This window comes from Watersipora subatra, chromosome 7 (genome assembly GCF_963576615.1).
Source record: "Watersipora subatra chromosome 7, tzWatSuba1.1, whole genome shotgun sequence".
Classification (NCBI taxonomy): domain Eukaryota; kingdom Metazoa; phylum Bryozoa; class Gymnolaemata; order Cheilostomatida; family Watersiporidae; genus Watersipora; species Watersipora subatra.
In genome coordinates, this window is record NC_088714.1 from 29275701 (window position 1) to 29295175 (window position 19475).

General features: G+C 34.3%; 2 protein-coding genes across 2 annotated transcripts in view; one reads left to right on the forward strand and one right to left on the reverse strand.

The window, feature by feature from the left end:
• Nucleotides 1–31: 31 nt before the first annotated feature.
• On the reverse strand, nucleotides 32–6812 carry LOC137399937 (iron-sulfur cluster assembly 2 homolog, mitochondrial-like). The gene is made up of 4 exons (XM_068086203.1): nucleotides 6701–6812; nucleotides 3987–4104; nucleotides 3261–3385; nucleotides 32–928 (listed from the first exon to the last, which is right to left on the reverse strand). Exons 1-4 carry the CDS (start codon nucleotides 6706–6708, stop codon nucleotides 754–756), a joined length of 426 nt encoding a protein of 141 aa, XP_067942304.1. The 5' UTR covers nucleotides 6709–6812; the 3' UTR covers nucleotides 32–753.
• A 197-nt stretch (nucleotides 6813–7009) lies between these two features.
• Nucleotides 7010–19475, forward strand: part of LOC137399679 (calcium-independent protein kinase C-like) — a 52446-nt gene continuing 39980 nt past the window's right edge. Inside the window, exons 1-6 of the mRNA XM_068085865.1 lie at nucleotides 7010–7130; nucleotides 10300–10566; nucleotides 11470–11574; nucleotides 13106–13169; nucleotides 16798–16872; nucleotides 18439–18595. Of these exons, the coding sequence (XP_067941966.1) occupies nucleotides 10336–10566; nucleotides 11470–11574; nucleotides 13106–13169; nucleotides 16798–16872; nucleotides 18439–18595 (632 nt within the window). The 5' untranslated portion in view covers nucleotides 7010–7130; nucleotides 10300–10335. The remainder of the gene's footprint in view (nucleotides 7131–10299; nucleotides 10567–11469; nucleotides 11575–13105; nucleotides 13170–16797; nucleotides 16873–18438; nucleotides 18596–19475) is intronic.

Here is a 19475-nt window from a genome sequence, read left to right on the forward strand (position 1 = left end):
AGGTTTCCCCATCTTTATAATGCAGTGTTGCTCAAAGACCACTTGGTGTGTATTCAGTACCTTATACAAACACTCTGATGATATTACATTTACATATCTTCAGTAGAATGGCTACATTGGTAAACACTATTCAATAAAACTGGTTTCATAAATACATATGAAATATTTCTTTCTGATAAAAGAAAATTATTTTAAAACCTTGGAGGAAGCTACTAAACAAAAAATCCCCATTAAAACTCGGAGAGCCCTGAAAATGTTTGCGGAACAACTCTTCCACCACAAAAAAAAAACTAACCAATAGTGTGTGAGGCAATAATGGAGAAATAGATATAACCAATCAAAACACAAAAGTTTTGAAAAGATAAACCTTGTTTGGCAGAGCTTACACCAGTACAAAATTTCACCTTTTATATAATCACTGGCCTAATAGCTGACATACATGCATATGTAGATAAACAAAACACATCATCAATTAAACAACGGCTAACTGTCCATTAATGTGTGTAGCAAAATAGGGTTGTATATAAAAGTTTTTCAGGCTACTATCGACTATTGATAATAAATAGTCACTGCAAAAAAATGGTACTTGGCTATGATAGGAAACCCTAACAGTATGTTCTTCAGTATTTGAGCACCTTCCCCTCGTCCTAAGATTTTTGACCAACCACCTGTAAAGAGTGCAAACTATTATGTTATCACACTAGAATGGTGAAACCATCTTTCATCCCAACTGACTAGACCGGTTTTTAGACATCAGTCCTTGATGGCGAATGACGCTCCACAAGAACATCCCATTTCAGCCTGAGGATTATCAATCAGCCGGAATGCAGAGCGAATTAATTCAGTATTGTAATCGAGAGTAGAACCGCGGACGTATTCCAGTGAATCTGAGTCTATAACTACTCCAAGACTTCCATGAGTAATCAACCTGAAAGTATATAAAACAATGAATATAATATAATACTAACTGCTAAACAGACTTCTGCAGAATGGAGTTATCTGAATATTACGAATGGTTTTACAGAATAATGAATCATCAAATGCTGTATGACTCAAATAGTGATGACAATAATTGTGTTTCTATGCTTTAAATGGATTTGGAATTGCCTGCTGCTGACGAATTCGCACTCTACCGTTTCAATGAGTTGCATAGAATATATAAATATCACCAAGATTCATGATGTATCCCACAGCGAATGACTTTGCAACTCCAAGCCCATTTGAAGCAATGAAGCACAGTGAATAGAATTCATTTTTGCGGTAAGTTATGCTGCTACACAGCATATGTTCATAAACTAGGGTTTTTAAGATGTTAGACATTTTCCTTTTATGCATTACATACGGTGTGAATATGCTGCTTTATTCATATGATAATGACAATACATGTTGTACAATTTTTGTCGACTGCTAGAAATGCTGTGCTTTGTTCAGATGATAATGATGGTAGCAACAATTTTTCCCATTACCAGCCAATGGTGAGTAATAAAAACCATATGAACTCCAAACAGCACCAGACCATACAAATGCTATGACAGCCATTTTCACTTAGCATTCTGTATTATCATTGGCTGTTGTCTGCTCGCTTTTTCTGTCATAAAGAACATGGAAAAAAGATTGTCACAATTATTCCGGCAAAGAATGATGAGGCTGATTAGCTTGTTAATTAGAGTCAGCGTAATAAGCTGAAAGTTATGAGGTTGAGCCCCATATCGACCAACATTTTAATCAACTCGTTAATTGAATGTACAGAATTTTCTGATTACTTGAAAATTGGCATATTAAAAACAACTGCAAGACTTTGAAATCCATACTGCGTTTATTATTTCTGGCAATTTAACATTAATTCAAACGTCATATTTTGTTGATAAGAAGTCTGTGAGTCCTTCTTCTTAAATAAATCTCAAATTAAGCAGATTTCAAATAGAAGGAATTACAATGAAAATTGTGATCTGTCCAATGTGGACTAATAATTTTAATGAATAAAATATACATGAATTATTTCTCACTCACTGATTACGAAGGCAACACATTATATATTCCAACACCATGGTTGTGCCGTTATATCGTGCAGTCTGTGATGTAAAAGTGTATGGCAACATTGACAATTGATAACTTGGGTTTCACTAACTCGGCTATCTTTTGATACTCTTCAATTTAGTTAACTTCATGGACTTAGTCAAGCCTAAAAAGAAACTTACCAAATTTGAAATACAAACATTAAAAAGTGTAAAAGGAGAATGTAGTAACATCTAGTAACAATATCTGTACTGTAAATTAGTCGCAAATTAAATTTGAATTTACTTTGCGTCTTCTGCGTAAGTGCGATGAAAAACATTGTACAGTCAAATATTGACATAACATACAAATTTTATGACATCGTCTTACATTTGGAGCAAACATGATTTTGTATCGGCTTACAATGTAAGTTTCAACATGAGAAATTTGAAGTTTTTTGAAAGACTAGTTTGCCAACAAATCTAGTCGTTTAATGATTTCTTGACTAGTCAAAGACCAGCCAAGAAATCATAAGTAAACTAATAATTAACATAATTTGGTTCAAAATAATTCAAGTGGGGGCGAACAACACTTCATTCCTTACTTTTTTAGTTTTAAAATAGTGGATATCACGAAAGCCAGTACGAGTGATAAAGAAACACAAAGTTCTTGTTTTTGAGACAAAGCCAAATGTTATAACAGAATATGAGCAAGTATCTTAGCATCAATTCTTTCAAAAATATTGTGGGTACCATGCGGGGAATATTGTAGGTATCACAGGGAAAATATTGTAAGTATCATTGGGAGAATATTGTGGGTATGACTGGGAGAATATTGTAGGTATCACAGGGAGAATATTGTAGGTATCATTGGGAGAATATTGTAGGTATCATATCATTATTGAATATATCAAATACCAAGTATAAAATATTGAACCTAGGTGCCATAGGGAGAATATTCTAACACAGAGAGAATATTGTAGCTACCATGAAGCAAGTATTGTAGGCATACCAGGGAAAACTTTGTAGGTATTGCAGAGAGAATATTGTAAACTTGTATTACAAATGTAAGAAACTAATGAAATTGCATTTGTAATCTATTTTTTTCTTTTCGAGACTCAACATGCTGTTTGTTTTAAAAACATCTGAGTAGGTATGTATTGATTTTCGTTGTTAATGTTTGTTTGGGGCATACAAGGATCTCAAATGAAACCTTGTATATTGGAGGCATATTTGTTAGATAGCTTAAATAGAAACATGACTCACACGTCATCTTCGCCCATATCAGTTTCAGATCCATCAAGTGAAAACAGATACTGAAAGCCTGAACAGCCTCCACCCTCTACCGTGATTCTCAGTCTGCTGTTGTCTGTGCAAACCTTCTTCATTTGCTGACAAAACAAGCTACTAGTGAAATACAAATCTTGAAGCAGAAAAAAAATCTGTAAGCAATTATAAGCAGGGAATATGTCGGTTTCCCAAGTTTTAGGTGCTAAATTTTATTACGGAGTTATTTGCGGTAACAAAAACATTTTATGATAGCCATTTCATGAGCCCTTTGACACAGTTTAAAAATTTTATTAGAGACATTGTAAAAGATTTTGCCATAGCTGATATCTGCAAAACTGCGAGTTGTCACAGGCTTGATCTTATGATTCGCAGAGTTATGAAAAACCTGTTCCTTGAAAGACCAACTGCATTAAGTTAAACGCAAATACACTTACACATAACCTTTGTAATCAAAATCAATCAGAAAGCAGCAGCTTGAACACTTAACTGGGCCTTTATAGCAAGCTATCGGGATATTAGAACAAAACACAGAAATAAAAAGAAAACAATCAGCAAAAGAAAAATGTATGTCAACAGTTTCCCCAAATTTAATAAAAGGACATTACGCTCCATGTCTTGTTGAACTTATGAGTAGGAATATGTTAAAATGTATGTACTTATTTCAATTATTAGTTTTAAGCATATAAAACTTTGATAATTCACCTGTATAGCTTTTTTGTTGATAATAATATTATCAGGAGCAGAGAGGACTTGAGTGAAATATCTTGACGGCCTCGAAGATCCACGCTGAACCAAAATATTCCTTGCTTTGGATACAATTCTGTAAATGAAAAGTTGTCAAGTGATAACTTTTGATTTATCAAATAGCATAAATAAACATTAAAAACGTGCAGTGATGAGCGCTGCAAATTTGTATATTACATTATGCAACATTAAATACTGCAACCAGCATAGCTCATCTACTTTCAACATACATGCATGCCCGAAAAAACTACATTGCTGTAGGCCTATGTATTTAAATCTGTCCAATAATTTGTCCGATATGCTCAAAGGGATTACGTGGACATAAAATAAAAAACTTATAGGTCTTATAAGTTAGAAGTAGTAGGAATCTCAGGATGCGTAATGTCTCCTGCCATTCTATAGAAAATAATAGTATTGGTATTGATCTACATGTGTTCTAAAATTTGGGTTTGATATGCCATGATGGGTCTGGCACGAGGGGTTAGAAAGGCTTATACAGTTGGAAAAGTTTAACGCATATAGACCAAACGCTATTATCTTCAAATTTCTGGATTTTAGTTTTTCATATAATCCGTAACACTATCTATGAGACCGATATCTTTAAATGGTTTCTAACTTGTCTGTCAGGCTATTAAAGAGGGTCACCATACCATGCTGGCATACTTGAGTAATGGTCAAACAATTGTGTTCGATCATTAAATTCTTACACAACATAAAAATCAAATACTTTCAATATTAGGCAATTTGCATTTCGAAAGGCAATAATGAGCAATATTGCTATGTTATTTGGCTATTTTCTCTAATCTACTAAATGTACTAAATCTCTAAACTACTGAAATTTTTTTCCTTATAGCTGCTAAAAAGCGAGTGTATCAAGCCTCCGATGCCAGAATATCGCATATAAGACTCCGAACGATGATAGTAGTACAAAATTAATGACGTTGGTTTACGAAAGAGATGTTCCGTTTCAGCAGACATCATTACTAATAGAAACAAACTATAATAGAACAATAAGAAAACATAGGCTAAGTGATATGCAAGTGGCTATCAATAATTGTTACTCCTTACTCTTTCGGACACACTAAAGCATGAACAAGTGATACGCCTCATAAATTAAAGTCATTAGCCAGTGTGATGAATGCGTTTTGATGATGAGCCTTCTCTCATCATATCGTTATTATCATCTCGCATTTATCAAGGTTGTCTTAATCTTCATTCCATAATCATCATGAATCACTAAAGTTGTCTTCTCCTATTTTTTTACCTAATCGCACCTATCTTCACCGCCTAATCACTCACTACCCGTAGGGCATAACGTTCAACCTTTTTGGATTTTTAACATTACTAATAGGTAAAAGAAGTCAGGAAGTAAAGTGATTGTGTGCCTTTAAAAGAACCATATTGGTAAGAATTTGTTATACAGTTTTAATGTTTGTTTTTTATTTACCCCCTTTGCTTGCGTATTAATAAATTTCGTTGAAAGTGTAATTTATTGCAGTGACTGCAAATAAGCAATTACTTTTTTAGATTGTTTTTTGTTTCTTTGTAGTTTCACTAGTTAGTTTATTTAAATACAGTATAACCAAAAGCTATTGATGAGACCACAGTCACAGCCAGCATTTAACAGTATGTGTTACATTGCATTGCAATTAGGCTTCGTAGGCTTGTTAGAAGTGTCGTGTAAGAAGTGTTGGGTTACAAGTGTTGTGTTAGAAGTTGTGCTAGAAGTGTTGTCATAGAAGTGTTATATATGCAGTTAGTGCGCAATCTTTGACTTAAGTGCTCTGTTAGTTCATGGAAGGAAGCTGTTATGGTACACTGATTTGTTGGTGTATAATGTTGGAGGGTTCTCCTCTTCTTATGGTTCGAGTAAAGACCATATCTATAGGTAGGGTTTGTATAAGTTCATCATAAGAGCTTGACGGTGTAGTGTAGTTCTCTTCATAAGATGGAATGCGATGTAAGAGTGCAGGTCTTATTTTTGTGCGTTTATCAGCAAGTGTGTCAATCTGAAGTTTGTCATGTGCAGCAGTAATACTTTCTCTTCCTTTTATGTTAGATATATATTTTACAGCTCTATTTTGTACATCTCAATGTCTTGAACCAGTTCTTTTATTTGCGTGTCCCATACTGAGCTTGCATATTCAACATGAGGCCTGCACAGACTTGTATATAATGCTAACAGTTGAGACTTCCCTGGAGCATGATAGAGAGCGCACTTGACCATACCAAGTTGGTCATTGACTTTTGATATTTTATGCTGAATATGCAAGTAGAGCTTTAGGTCTACTTGCAATATCACACCAAGGTATTTGGTCACTACAGCTATGGTAAGAGAAAAGTTACCTAGACAATTCTTGCGACAGAGACGATACATGTATTACCACTGAGCACCATTATCGAGCATTTGCTTACATTAAATGATATACACCACCTAGATGACCAGACCTGCAAGGCATCTATGTTACGATGGAAGCCAATTTTTTAAAATTGTATTGACTGCTTGATATATTAACGTATCGTTGGCAAACAGGCTAGGACTGCACCTGACAGCATCCTCTAGTTTTGGTTGTCAGGATAAATAGCGAGCAGCATTCGTTTGAGAACAAAAAATACAAAACTAATAAAAGTTTACTGTGAAAAAATATTTCATAATGATGCTAGACTATTACCTATTCATTGTTGTGAATGTACCAAAAAGAAAAGAAAAAGCTATTAAATTCTACAATAAAGCAATGATTGCGTGAACTTCTCCAACGGCGACGGTGGTCGACGAAATATATTGTGGCACCGTCTCTGAATTTATTGACGGGCCGCTCGCAAACCTATCGTAAAAAGACTAACTTAATAAAACCTTTTTTTAACGTACCGAAACTCTTTCGTTCTATGAAGCGTGTACATATCGCCAAAGAGGTCAAGAGATGAACGTTTAGGAAATAAATGTATTCCCTGCAGCGCATGCGCACGTTCAGCCCACAGGATATTTCTCTACGGCTTCATAACATACCGAGTAACGGTTACCACCTTGGTGCGAGATTTTCCACAAGCCACTATTGAAGGGCATACTAGACAGCTGATCACAACCGAGGGATTTTATTCATTGTACGTATTTAAAAATCGCTCTATTATTTTCCGCTGTATTATAAATAGTATCCTTTACAAATACACGCAGTGTAGATGTTGTGATCATGTTTCTATTCTCAGTGTCAGCCTTCACACTCAGTATCAGTGTTTTTCGGAGCTTATGCTAACTGATGATGTATTTATCGTTAACAATGTGATGGCATGTTTAAACACAGAAACTAAACTTACTAAGCAAACTGCTGAAACATTGCTTTATTCGTGTACCAAATTTGATATATATGCTAAATACTCTAAATAACTTTGTCATATAGGTCTACAGTATTGTTGTAGGAAATTTAGACAGTGATAAACGCCGTTGCTTTACGCAGTAATAGTACACCTGTCTATTATGTAGCAGTTTGAAGACGCCAAAGGTCGTGGGTAGTAATAATTTGAAACGATAGCATTATTATTGCTCAGTTCAAAAACGCTAGCTCTCAGTTCTAGTGAGACGATGTACATGGTTTGTGCAAACGCTCATGAATGTTAAAAATGTATATGAACTAAATTATTTTAAGCATTTATAAAGCTTTCAATTATAGAAGAATATAATTTATTAACTTATCCGTCTGCATATATATAATTTTGAATTCCATGTGTTGTCTTAATGGTTGATTTGTGACAATGTGCTCACATTGTTTGCTTTGCCCCCCCCCCCCTCCCTACATCGGCTATAACATACTTGTCGTTTTTATTTATATACATATAAAAGCCATGTCTTACAAAAGCCATTACAACTAGGCTACTGTTTGGTTGCTATGTATTAAAGTATAGGCCTGAATGCTTGTTATATTCATCCCATATTTAGAACTAGGTCTTCGCCCTTAATAAATATTGCAGCTTTTTGTGATAAAAGACCAACTGTTGTAAAAGTTGATTTGCGTCATGACATTCAAATAGTTTTAGTTATGACAATATTACTTGAGGTAGGAAAGGTATCTAACCTTCAATTGCTACCTCTATCTCATGGTCAATGTCACTTGAATGCAGCACCAGGGTTGTCTAGGAGAAATATTGCTTCCCTGAACTGTGCGTTATATTCATTCAACAATGACGACAAGCTATTTTACTATTAAATAACTTTTCAGAAATGCAATTTTAATATTTAGCAAGCTATCACAAAACAGAAATTGTAAAACAGTTTCTGCCATGTCATTAGATTGTTTGCTATCATTGCTGAATAGATGCATTTATTACGCATATTACAAAGGGCCAATTAGTCTATTAAAAATTGTGTTTGAACTTTATTTGGTTCATCAACAGTTGTCAAAGTTTTGAATTACGGACATATGTATTTGTCATACCAAGATAAAGTTTATTGACTTTACATTTAGCCTATCTTAAAGGTGCCCAATCATGGGCATGAATTACAAATAGTTTTTAAAAGGGAAAGTGACTTTCTTTTGAACAAAGTTTGTGAGAGAAGTAAAGATTACACAGGTTTCATAATGTGAACTCTCAAGTGTTATACAGATTACGCTGGTCTGGTTATTCTCTCGAAGGTTACTTTTTTTATAGCATCTACTCTTTTATAAACTCATGTTTTTATTTTTGATCAAATAGTGAATATTGCTTCATCATAGATAGCATTGAATTCAAACTAGATATTTATAAGATGAGTAAAGGCCTGGCTAGACACATTGGTGACACATTGTCGTTTGTTTAGTACATGTAAATGCATTGCTGACGTTTTGTAAATTCGTTGTTTCAATTGGTAGAGCTAGAACTGGCGCATCTGTGATTGGCTGTAGTAGGTAATCATTATGTTCTTGCTTCAATTTTATTCATTTTTCAAACATGCTAGGTTGGCTTTCGAACGCAATGACAACAGGGCTTCACACAAACAGCAATTTATAGGACAGAGACATTCTCACTAGTGACATATATGCGGAAGTCATTAATATAAAGTTGAATTGTTTGAAAACGTCAGATAATTCTTTTAAGTAATTAACGAGGTTAAAATCCTTTTTCCTGTAGTTCCATTGATGTTGTAACGTTAAACTTTTTCAAATTTTTTTTCATCAATGACACCTAGCAGTTTTTTTTCAGTATTTTAACTAGATTTAAATTTTCTTTACCTACAGTTCCATTGATGTCATGACCGATTTAGGTCATGAAGTAATTTTGTACTTGTTTTTATTGCTGACAATTGGCGGTTATTGTAGCCAGGCCTTAAGTCAGGCAAGACTAATAACATCTTAAAAGAAATGGTAGTATGTGAGTTTTTATATAGTCGCAGAAAATGGGAAGTGGGCTTATGCACATTTCATTAATTGTCCCTGATTGTACCTAATTGTTTTTTAAAAATCGTAGGCATTTCACAAATTCATTCTCAAAAGCGAAATTTCACTAGTTCAAACTCATCAAGTGCTGAACATGGGGGACAATTGCTAACCAGTTCTTATTCCTTATCCCTTTTGATTTACACATCATCTCTGTGAAGGTTATTTGTATTTAAAATTTAGTAGATATCATTTTTTACAGTTTGATTGATTTAAAATTTGATTGAATTAGCATTTTGTTACACCCAACTGGTATAAATGGTCACAGCAGAGATCAAAACAACAGCGAGTGTTCAATAAACACAGGATGTCAGTCGTGGCACTTGAAATTTTGGAACATTACTATTTTCATCAATGGAAGGGTCCTTTGGAGAACCTGTATTCGAATGATTAAACCTTATTAGTTCAGCGAGTGTCCATGCTTTGAAGGATGTTATAAAAGACCTATTTTTGGGAAAAAATTACCCATACATACAAATATTTGTGTAAATCAGTGTCATGAGCTATAGTTGCCAGTCGTACCAGCACTCTTTCAATTTGTGCAGAGTGATGGCAGTTATAGCAAGTGACTGCAGTTGACACAGCTAGAGACATCCTTCGTCATCTTGATTTCTATGCATAGCAGGTCAAACATAACCAGATGAGACTGTATTTATAAGAAAAATAATGGAATAATATTTCTTACATACGCCTCATCAGATAGTGATGACTCAACTAGTCATTCAACATTGTATACTCTTGGCCTCATTATGCGTTGTGTTTAAACCTCTTGATTATTATAGGGTTTACGTGATCTTGTTATAATATATCTGATGAATTCTTCGAATCAATATTTTACTCCTATGCATTCTGTTTCTGTTCTACAGCAGATGACTCCATACAGGTTTTGCTAGAGGTCTAACATGGTATATTTTACTGGAAAAATTCAAATCAGAGTTCTAGAAGCTGCTAGCCTAAAGCCTACAAATTACGCAACCCGTCACTCTAGTCTAGTTGGATCATCACGTTCGAATCTAGACCCGTATATAGCGCTGGACATCGATGAACGACACTTTGCAAAGACCAAGGCGAAATTGAAGACCATAAATCCAGACTATTGTGAGGACTTTGAGACGGATGTAGAAAATGGACAGGTACTGAGTAGCCGGACATTTATAGTTTTTGTTTGCCCTGTTGCATGTGTATAGAAGGCCTGGTGAAGTATGTGCTGAAAATATTGCGTATGATAATAGTTGTATATACTCTGTAGCTCTTGAGTTTTGCTTGGTTTTTATAATTTAAAAACTCAGGTCCGTGAAGTTACATGCTGATGAATAGAAATGCGTGTTATATCTCTGAGATTATCCTATCAGTGATTTCATTAATAACCCTCATCACAACCTTCAAATTGTTGTCTAAAACTACAAGTAGGGAAAGAAGGATTGTGTAGTAGTACATATTAATCTCAATGACATGGACACGTAGCTTTTGCTTTGAAAACTCTGGATCTGTTGACAAAATGTGCTCATAGCAGTTATATCTACCAGCTACTCGGATATGATATTTAGAATTCTCCATACAAATGTAATCCTAAGGTTTCATCCAAATACAACTTTCTTTGAACACTTTCTTGTGAAATTCTTAGTTTTTGATGTCATGAGATTTTACAGGATTATGATGCATTGCGTAGTTGACGAATTTGTTTATATATGAAAGAAAGCTTATTTGCTAAAATAAATTACACGTTTATTGTATAAATTAATTTCATCTGGCTACAACTTCATCATCTACAAAGTGAGAATGTTCTTTCCTCAGATTGCCAATACATGTACATGTATTATCATTAGTACAGAATGCTGTCCCACCTGATTATCAGGATTTATGTGAGTTGATCAGATGCTTCAGTTTTATATGGTTATGAAGGTCTTGTACTATTTGCAACACATCTGCGGTTGACATCCAAATTCTCTCTATTACTGCATTAGATAGCTCTATGCTTTGCATTCATACCCATAGAGATTTTCACATGGTTAGTAAGGTGATTAATGGCGTTGCAGGTACTGGGAATTACAGTATTCGATGATGCCCCAATAGGAGATGACTTTGTGGCTAACTGTAGCATACCCTTTGAAGACATTTCAGATGATGGAGCCGATATATGGGTAAGCGGAACAGAATACAGGCCATGACTTGTCAGGCGTTTTTAGACATTTTTCAGGCAGCCCCAAAGTTCGCAATTACTTTCGCGTGTTTGTGTTGAAACCTCTTGGAAAATGGTGATTTTTCAAAGTTGGGAAACTGCCATTTTTAATCATGGGTGAATGGATCCTACAACAATCTTATGTCATTAATATTGTTGTTAATATTGTTGTTAATATTGTTGTTAATATTGTTGTTAATATTTTTGTTAATATTGTTGTTAATATTGCTGTTAATATTGTTGTTAATAATCACACAAATGAAGCATGAGCATAGTTAGGAAACTTCAAGAGCAATTTTAGTATCAGTTACTTTTCCCATTATGAGAGCTTGTGGAGTGAAGACCATTCAATAAAATATATACCCTAATGCATGCTTAATGGTCGTTTAAGCTGCAAGGGGAATATTCCCAGATAAAATATTGATGGAGCTGGGTGGTACTTGTTGCAACTTGTCAATATTACAGCTAATACAAGTTTCTAAGGTTAGATGAAGATCTGGCATTTATTGCTATAAGTTTTTGAAGACAATCTCATATGTAAAAAATCTTAAAACGCATTTACCTGACAGAAACAAAACATCATTGAGCAGAATACTACACAAAAACGATTTTCTTTACTTTGAATATGAAAATTTACATGGAATATTGAAAACTGCAATTTTGAGAATGCGTATAATTCCATGCTTGACTTTTATTGACTCTGCTTTGTTAGAGTGCACAGTTTACTTTGTGTCAGGGTAGTCATTTTGTCTGTGATTTCAAATACACGCATCCTCTGAACCATCTTATGCCCATTTTTTGCAAGTATTTACATTTTTAACTGTATCCATATGAATATCTTTGTAAATGGCAGAAGTGTGTATTTATCGTGTATATATATATATATATATCTATGTTATAGTAATGGGAAAAATGTGATATATATATATATATATGCTGTAATTGTGAGAAAAATGTAGGCACTCCTAAGTTCATGTATGTGGCAATTAATGCGGTCAGACTTAACATAGGGTGAGATATAGCCATTGATTACCAGAGGATACCCGGTTTTTAGTAGGCAAGTTCAGTGATGCCATTGATTATTGTTTGTAATAAGTAGATCAAGCTTACAGCTGATCCTAATTACTCCATGAGTGTATCTAGCGTGGCTTAATAATCAACTCTCTACCTATCTTCATCAACTTAATGTTACTGGAGTATTTAAAGTTTCATTATAAGAGACAGCTTCAATATCGGGTGATGAACTTAACTGCTAAGAATGTATTGAAGTCAGTCCTACAATGAATAAATAATTGGGTAAAGAGAACTTGATTGACGTTATTGTACTAGGTTGTTTAATTTTTCTTTTATATTTATACCATTGACTTGCATAACACAATTCGGAGTATGTATCCGTATTTTGCGTATCATTTTATATTAAGCATTTACAATTTCACTCCGTTTCTGTTTTTTTCCCTTATGTGACTCGACCAACAACCTCACTTATTTTCCAGGTCGATCTGGAGCCGTGTGGCAAAGTCCACCTCATTATAGATTTACTAGGATCCAAATCTACAGGTATGCATTATGTGTCTATCGAAGAGCAAATTTGCTGGGCTTTGTTAGCCAATATATTCGTAACCTAATAAACCTTTGTTAACTGTATTATGGAAAAGTTAATGATTTTCGTGTTCAGCCTCATCGGAATAATTAATTCCTTTTGGCCGTAAAGTATCACGCATACTCATTTTGATAAACCGTGTGTGTACTCTTGTAACATACCACAACGATAGATCGACACAACGTACTAGTGATGGTTATTAGACTGCCTACAGACACCCTTTACATATCCTAAAGGAGTATGCATGACAAAATATCAATAAATCCACCGTAGACTGGGGATAAGCACGAGGCTTCTATTTAGTTACATGTCAAGTTCTTATATCGTTTTCACTGAAATGTGACTAACACTGTTACTACTCTATTGATGACCTGCTAACGACTCCAATAAAACATTTTTAGCATACAAGGAATGCGTTTGTTGTAAATGAAGCATTCGCTTATCATAGCCTAACAACATTAGGTTATTTATAAAGATCTCAGTTGACGGCTTTTATCGATACTTCACATGCGCTCAGCCGCTGTCTACCCACCCTACCCGCTGAGGGAATTTAAAAAAACTATCAGTATCGGTAGTTCCTACCCACCTTTTATCATGAGTAATCGCAGCTACCATTCTTCTAAGAACTGTGGTAGTTGATAGTTGAGCTTCAACAGAATACAGCAAAGGAAGTAGTATACAGTGATTTCTTGTTACTTTCTGCCTCATTCTTTGTCGGAATTGTCAATAGCCTTAGTTCTTTCATACTTTATATGGAGGAAGGGGAGTCAACATTGTTTGTACAATAGTTCAAACAAATATAAAGTTAGCAATTAGCCTATGACACTCTTAGATTGATATCTTGAATTGAGGCACACAGCATTGCTGGAAAAGCTTACAAGCTTTTCTAGCCTTTGATAATCAACAAGTTGTTTACCAAAGGCTACATTGGTGAAGGTTGTTTGTAAGAATCTGTTTTGTTGCAAAATCTACTTTCAACATTTTTCTTAGCACTGAAATGATGAACAAGCCAGTCGAGATAAGGGTATCCTGTTATAGCAGCGCAGTAAACCAAATGTGTTATTTATTAACTTTGTTTGTGCTCAAACTGTCTTAAAACATAAACTGCAGTTGCTCTGATGTAAGTATAAATGGCTCTCATTAACCACAATCACCGATGGTTACTGTATTTACATCCAGGCCAAGATGGCTATGCCATTGTCATGAGAAAAATTTGATTAGTTTGGCTTTGAAAGGTCATTTAGTATGATACTGTTCGTCATCACTTCCTCATCTCAAATTCATGAACATTCAAGAACCAGACTTGAAACTAAATCTATAAATCAGGCATACTGTCATACTACGTCATGCCATGATGTAAATATGGTTGCGTTAGTGAAAGCCTCCAAGAGTCCTTTTAGTGGTACCATGAAAATAATTGATATGAGTGCATAATATAATGACAAACTGTACCAAAAGTACTTGCCTCTTCTTAGCTCATTTTTGTATGTTCACATTTTTTGTTATGAAATGGGTACACACGTGTTTCTTTCTTTTGGAGTTTTTTTACATTTTGTTGGAAGAGCAATAAGATTATTTCATACAACATTGTCAGGAAAAGGATAAAATCTTGTTTATGCATGATCATTGATAAGACATTTGATGTTCATGTTCTCTATGTGGGATGAGTTAGCACTTACTAATGATCTTTTTCAATATCTCGAAATCATGTTAGCTGTTTTTTATGTTTGCCAACAATATTAATAAAAAATGACGCACCATTATAATTTAGTGGTTAAGATTTAGTAGGCTAGTGAAATGGCATCCATAGCTTGATTTGATGGTACATTGCTATTGAATATTAATATAATACATGTAGCTGTCTTTTTAGCTGGATCAAAGGATTTTAACTTATTATTTAGCACAAAATGTTATTACATTAAAGCTGTAACCTAGAGATCTGTTGTTGTTTTGAAAAAATTTTGTTTTTGATCATATAACAAATTATTAGAATATTTTAGCAGTTTTGTTTTTTCACAAACTTTTTTCATCACTTATATTAATAATTCGTTACAATTTCTGTGATCATGTGTATATGATAAAAGGGATTGTAATTGATTATTACTATATTGTAATGGATTACTACTATATTGTAATGGATTATTACTATATTGTAATGGATTATTACTATATTGTAATGAATTACTACTATATTGTAATGGAGTATTACTATATAGTAATGGATTATTACTATACATGTATAGTAATAATCCATTACAATCACCATGATCATATATGCGGACAAAGTGATGTGTGTGCAATGCATGTTTGTTTTTGTTTGCAAACTTACAATTTTAGTGATATGTTTAGCAACTGTTGAAAGACCTAATATAGCATATATTTGTAATGGATCATGATGAGCTCACAGATCATATCATTTGACTACCTCTGATAGACTTGTTATATGTCATCGACTAGCTTGTACTTGTTAGTACGTCTTCTACTACAGCATGTTATGCGAGATGACACTGGTAATAGGCAGTAAAAATAGCATCTTGCTACGTTTATAATCAAGTCAAAAAGTTCTATCATATATTCATGCATTTTGATGACATGTCTTTTGGTTTGGTCGAGAGATTATTACTCAACACAGAGTCGTGGAAAATGCTATAAGCTGATCTGTATTTATTCTTATAATTGCGTATTTTTTGGGTTTCACAATGGGTTCTCCCATACACAAATGATCTAGCCATGGCTCAATAAAGGATTTTCATCCAATTCCGGAATCTTTTCAATTTCTGTGTGAATTTTACAAGCCAGACTCTTAGAATTTCTCAATTACGTCAATTTTAAAAGGATGCGTTCATTCTAAAAACCTCTTAACAATTATATTTCTTGCTTCATTCATTAGTTTTATGGAATTTGTCCTGAAAGGGAGATATAGATTTTTGTGACCAACAAACATAAGTAATGCAAATTAATGAAAATAATGAAATTCACACAGTATTTTGAGATGGTTAAATAAACATATTCAATATAGGAAGAATAAAAATGAGGTCATATTATTTGATATAAATCTTAATTAATGCACCGTATTCAATCTTTTTCTGTATTTTTCATTCACCAAGAATGTAATGACTTCAATCTCAGCCTTCACTTTTAGTTCTAGGTTGTGGCTGTAACTCCAAAACTTACTGTATTAACTGTCAAGGACAACTGCTATACCTTGTTATAAAAGTACACAAATTATGCTATGTGCAAGACATATCCGTCAACAGTTCACAAGTTTATATTACTGCAGATCTGTAATACTTCCAATTTATCTAAAATGTATCAAGACCAGTTTTTTTTGCTGTTTAATACACAAACTATCCTCAATCTGATATCATTCAGTGCTATCTTGTCATACGTCTATCATATCATTTACTTTTCAAACCTACATGTAGATGACTGATAGTATCAAGACGCCTGTCTGTTAATTGATTTATGTTTGCTCACCTTAGTTCTATGCCAAAGCACCATAGTTATCAATGCCTGTTGCACGCTGATTGTTTGTCATCACTGCTATACTGTTGTACACGCAGTTCATTTTTTTATACATTTCAGAGCAATTGTTAGTGATTCGACCACGGTCGGATTGTTTTGATCGATACGCCTCGCTGCCTTCCCTTTTGGGCAATGGTAAAACATTTGTTGCTCTTGATCAGTTTGTCAGGTTTGAAGAGCTTATTTCACAAACGGGAGGTTACGGGCTTATTGGTGGCTTCGCTATACTAATCTTTCTGCAACGCATCATAATCAGCATCGATTCTAAGGTGTCCCAATTGGAGGTTCTTTCTGCTGCTATGGTTATGTATTCCTTTTTTGTAAAAGGACTTGACTGACCGAAATAGTGACATTGTTTAGATTCTCACTTTGAAGGAAAACTTGTTTGAAAGCTAAGTTAAACTGGAGCTTAAAGGTTGACTTGCAACAGTATTCACATTACAGTTATTTGTTATCAAAAGATTCACCATGTTTTACTCTGTTGTGTTGTAGGTGCAAAATATGTGGAAATGTGATTACAAGCTCTTGAAAGCTCAAAAACGAACAGTTAATCGCCGCCATCACGAGACCGCCATAGGTTAGAATCTCTTTCCGAAATGGCTCAAATGGGACGTAGTTGTACAAAATGGCTTCGGTTTACGCTTTCGAGCAACCTCATTCATCGAAATATTTTCACAAATATACTTCACGCATTCAATAAAACCATGTCTACTGTTCTTACGCGTCTATTTTATCGTCATTGTAATGCTGTCACTTTCAGCGCTGATATCTTATAACCTACCATGAAAATTCATTTAATTTTTTAACCTTAGCTCGAAGGAGTACATATCATTGTCTGATAACCATGACGAGCCTGTTGATCACCTGTGATAATCGGAAAATGCTGCAGAAATTAATCACAAAGTATTGGGTCTTATGATCAGATTACGACTAGACGATTAGACCAAGCCGAAACAAAACTGTAAAGTAGCAAGTGTCTATATTTGATACTGGCTCTTCGGTAAAACCCAAAGTGTTTGTCATAAACTAGTACTACGAAAAGTTTTATATTGAGCCTTTTATTGGCCTTTCATTTCACGTGAGAACATCACGTGACAAAACAATAACCAAATGGAATGACTACGTCAGAGAAATAAACTGATTCCAATCTACAGCGGCTTTTCATTTTTGAGCTTTTAAGAGCTTGTAATCACATTTCCACATATTTTACACCTACAATACAACAGAGTAAGACATGGTGAATCTTTTGATACCGAAATAACCGTAGGATTTAGGAAAATAACATTAGGAACCTAATGCGAATTTTGTTGCAAGTCAACCTTTAAACTTGAGCTTAAGATGAGTTTTGTAGCCATCAGGCTATTTCATGGCTGATGATTCTATTTTCTACTTAACCATTGGTGTCCTCCAGTGAGTGAGGCTATGGTACAGTGGTGTATCAGACCAGAACAGTTTGTGTAAAAGTCCTAAATATTTATGATATGCATAAATTCCTAGAGAAATGATTAATAGATCAGTTTACTGTTATGATCTTTACTCATACTCAATATCAGTGCGTGCAGCTATAAACAATACTGTTTTATACTGTTCACTTGAGATGGCATTTTCTAGAATATTATCAGATATCAGCCTGTGAGCGCAATAACATTGTTCATAATGGTTTAGATTGTATAATGATTAAATAAATTTGTTCAATTTCAGAGCCCGTACGAGAGAAGGTATTCAAAGAGAAAGATGGGAGGTGGAAAAAAAGGCGGGGAGCCGTTCGTAGGAGGATCCACCAAGTAAACGGACACAAATTTATGTGCATTTATTTCAGACAACCAACCTTCTGCTCTCATTGTGGGGAATTCATATGGCAAGTTGAAATTTTCACTTTTCTACCAGTTTTGTGTAATTTGATAAGGAAACTATAAACAGAAGGGAGGTGGATGTTCCTTTGGCTGTAGTATATCTATTGTTTTTATGTTCTGGTTTTGGTGCTATTACATTGGGGCAGCAGCTGAAAGTATTGTATATAGTTACTTCGTTTTTTGATAACTGTGCACCATGAAGACCACATGACATTCAGGGAGCATCCACTATCTTGTTCTTTTGTATACTCTATTTTAGTTATACTAAAACGTTAAAATAACGACACTTTTATATAAATTATGTAAAACTTGAACAGTTTTTTAATATTCCGTAGCTACTTCCTTCATATGTTGGAGTTACTGACAGTTATCGCAAAACAGATAAATCATAGAACAGGTTCTTTTGCGGACATATGTGGTACCGATGCATCCTGTTGTCATACAGAAATCATGGAGTTAGCTTCATTTCATCAAGAAAGTACTGGCCAACTAAGGCAGTTTTTAAAGCTGAAAACTGTAGATTTTAGTTTATAACTAACAACCACCTGGTACAACGGCTGGCATCTATCCAGCTTCTGTCCAATAAATCCTCGTTGATGGCCTGAGCTTTTAGCGTTTCCTAAAACGTCTCACCAACAACACGGGAAAACTTTCCTTAATTTCTAGTATAAAAACTGCGCTGCAAATTTATTAACAAAAATACTTTTACAAAATTGTATAGCAGTTGTTGTGCATTGTCAATAATGTGTGTGATATGTTAAAGCCGCTCTGAAACAAAGAATATACTGCTAACTACTAACCTAACTATATATCCTTTCAACTACCAGATGTAGCCATTACTAGGTAGACCAGGAATAGCAGAAGTTGATTTGGGTCTGTTAATTT

Excerpts from the sequence above, each read along its gene's own strand:
- LOC137399937 (XM_068086203.1), bottom strand. Across the intron at positions 3,386-3,986 it reads TCAACAAAAAAGCTATACAG|CAAATGAAGAAGGTTTGCAC; the intron begins GTGAATTATCAA and ends TTGTTTTGTCAG. Across the intron at positions 929-3,260 it reads GATATGGGCGAAGATGACGT|GTTGATTACTCATGGAAGTC; the intron begins GTGAGTCATGTT and ends ATATACTTTCAG.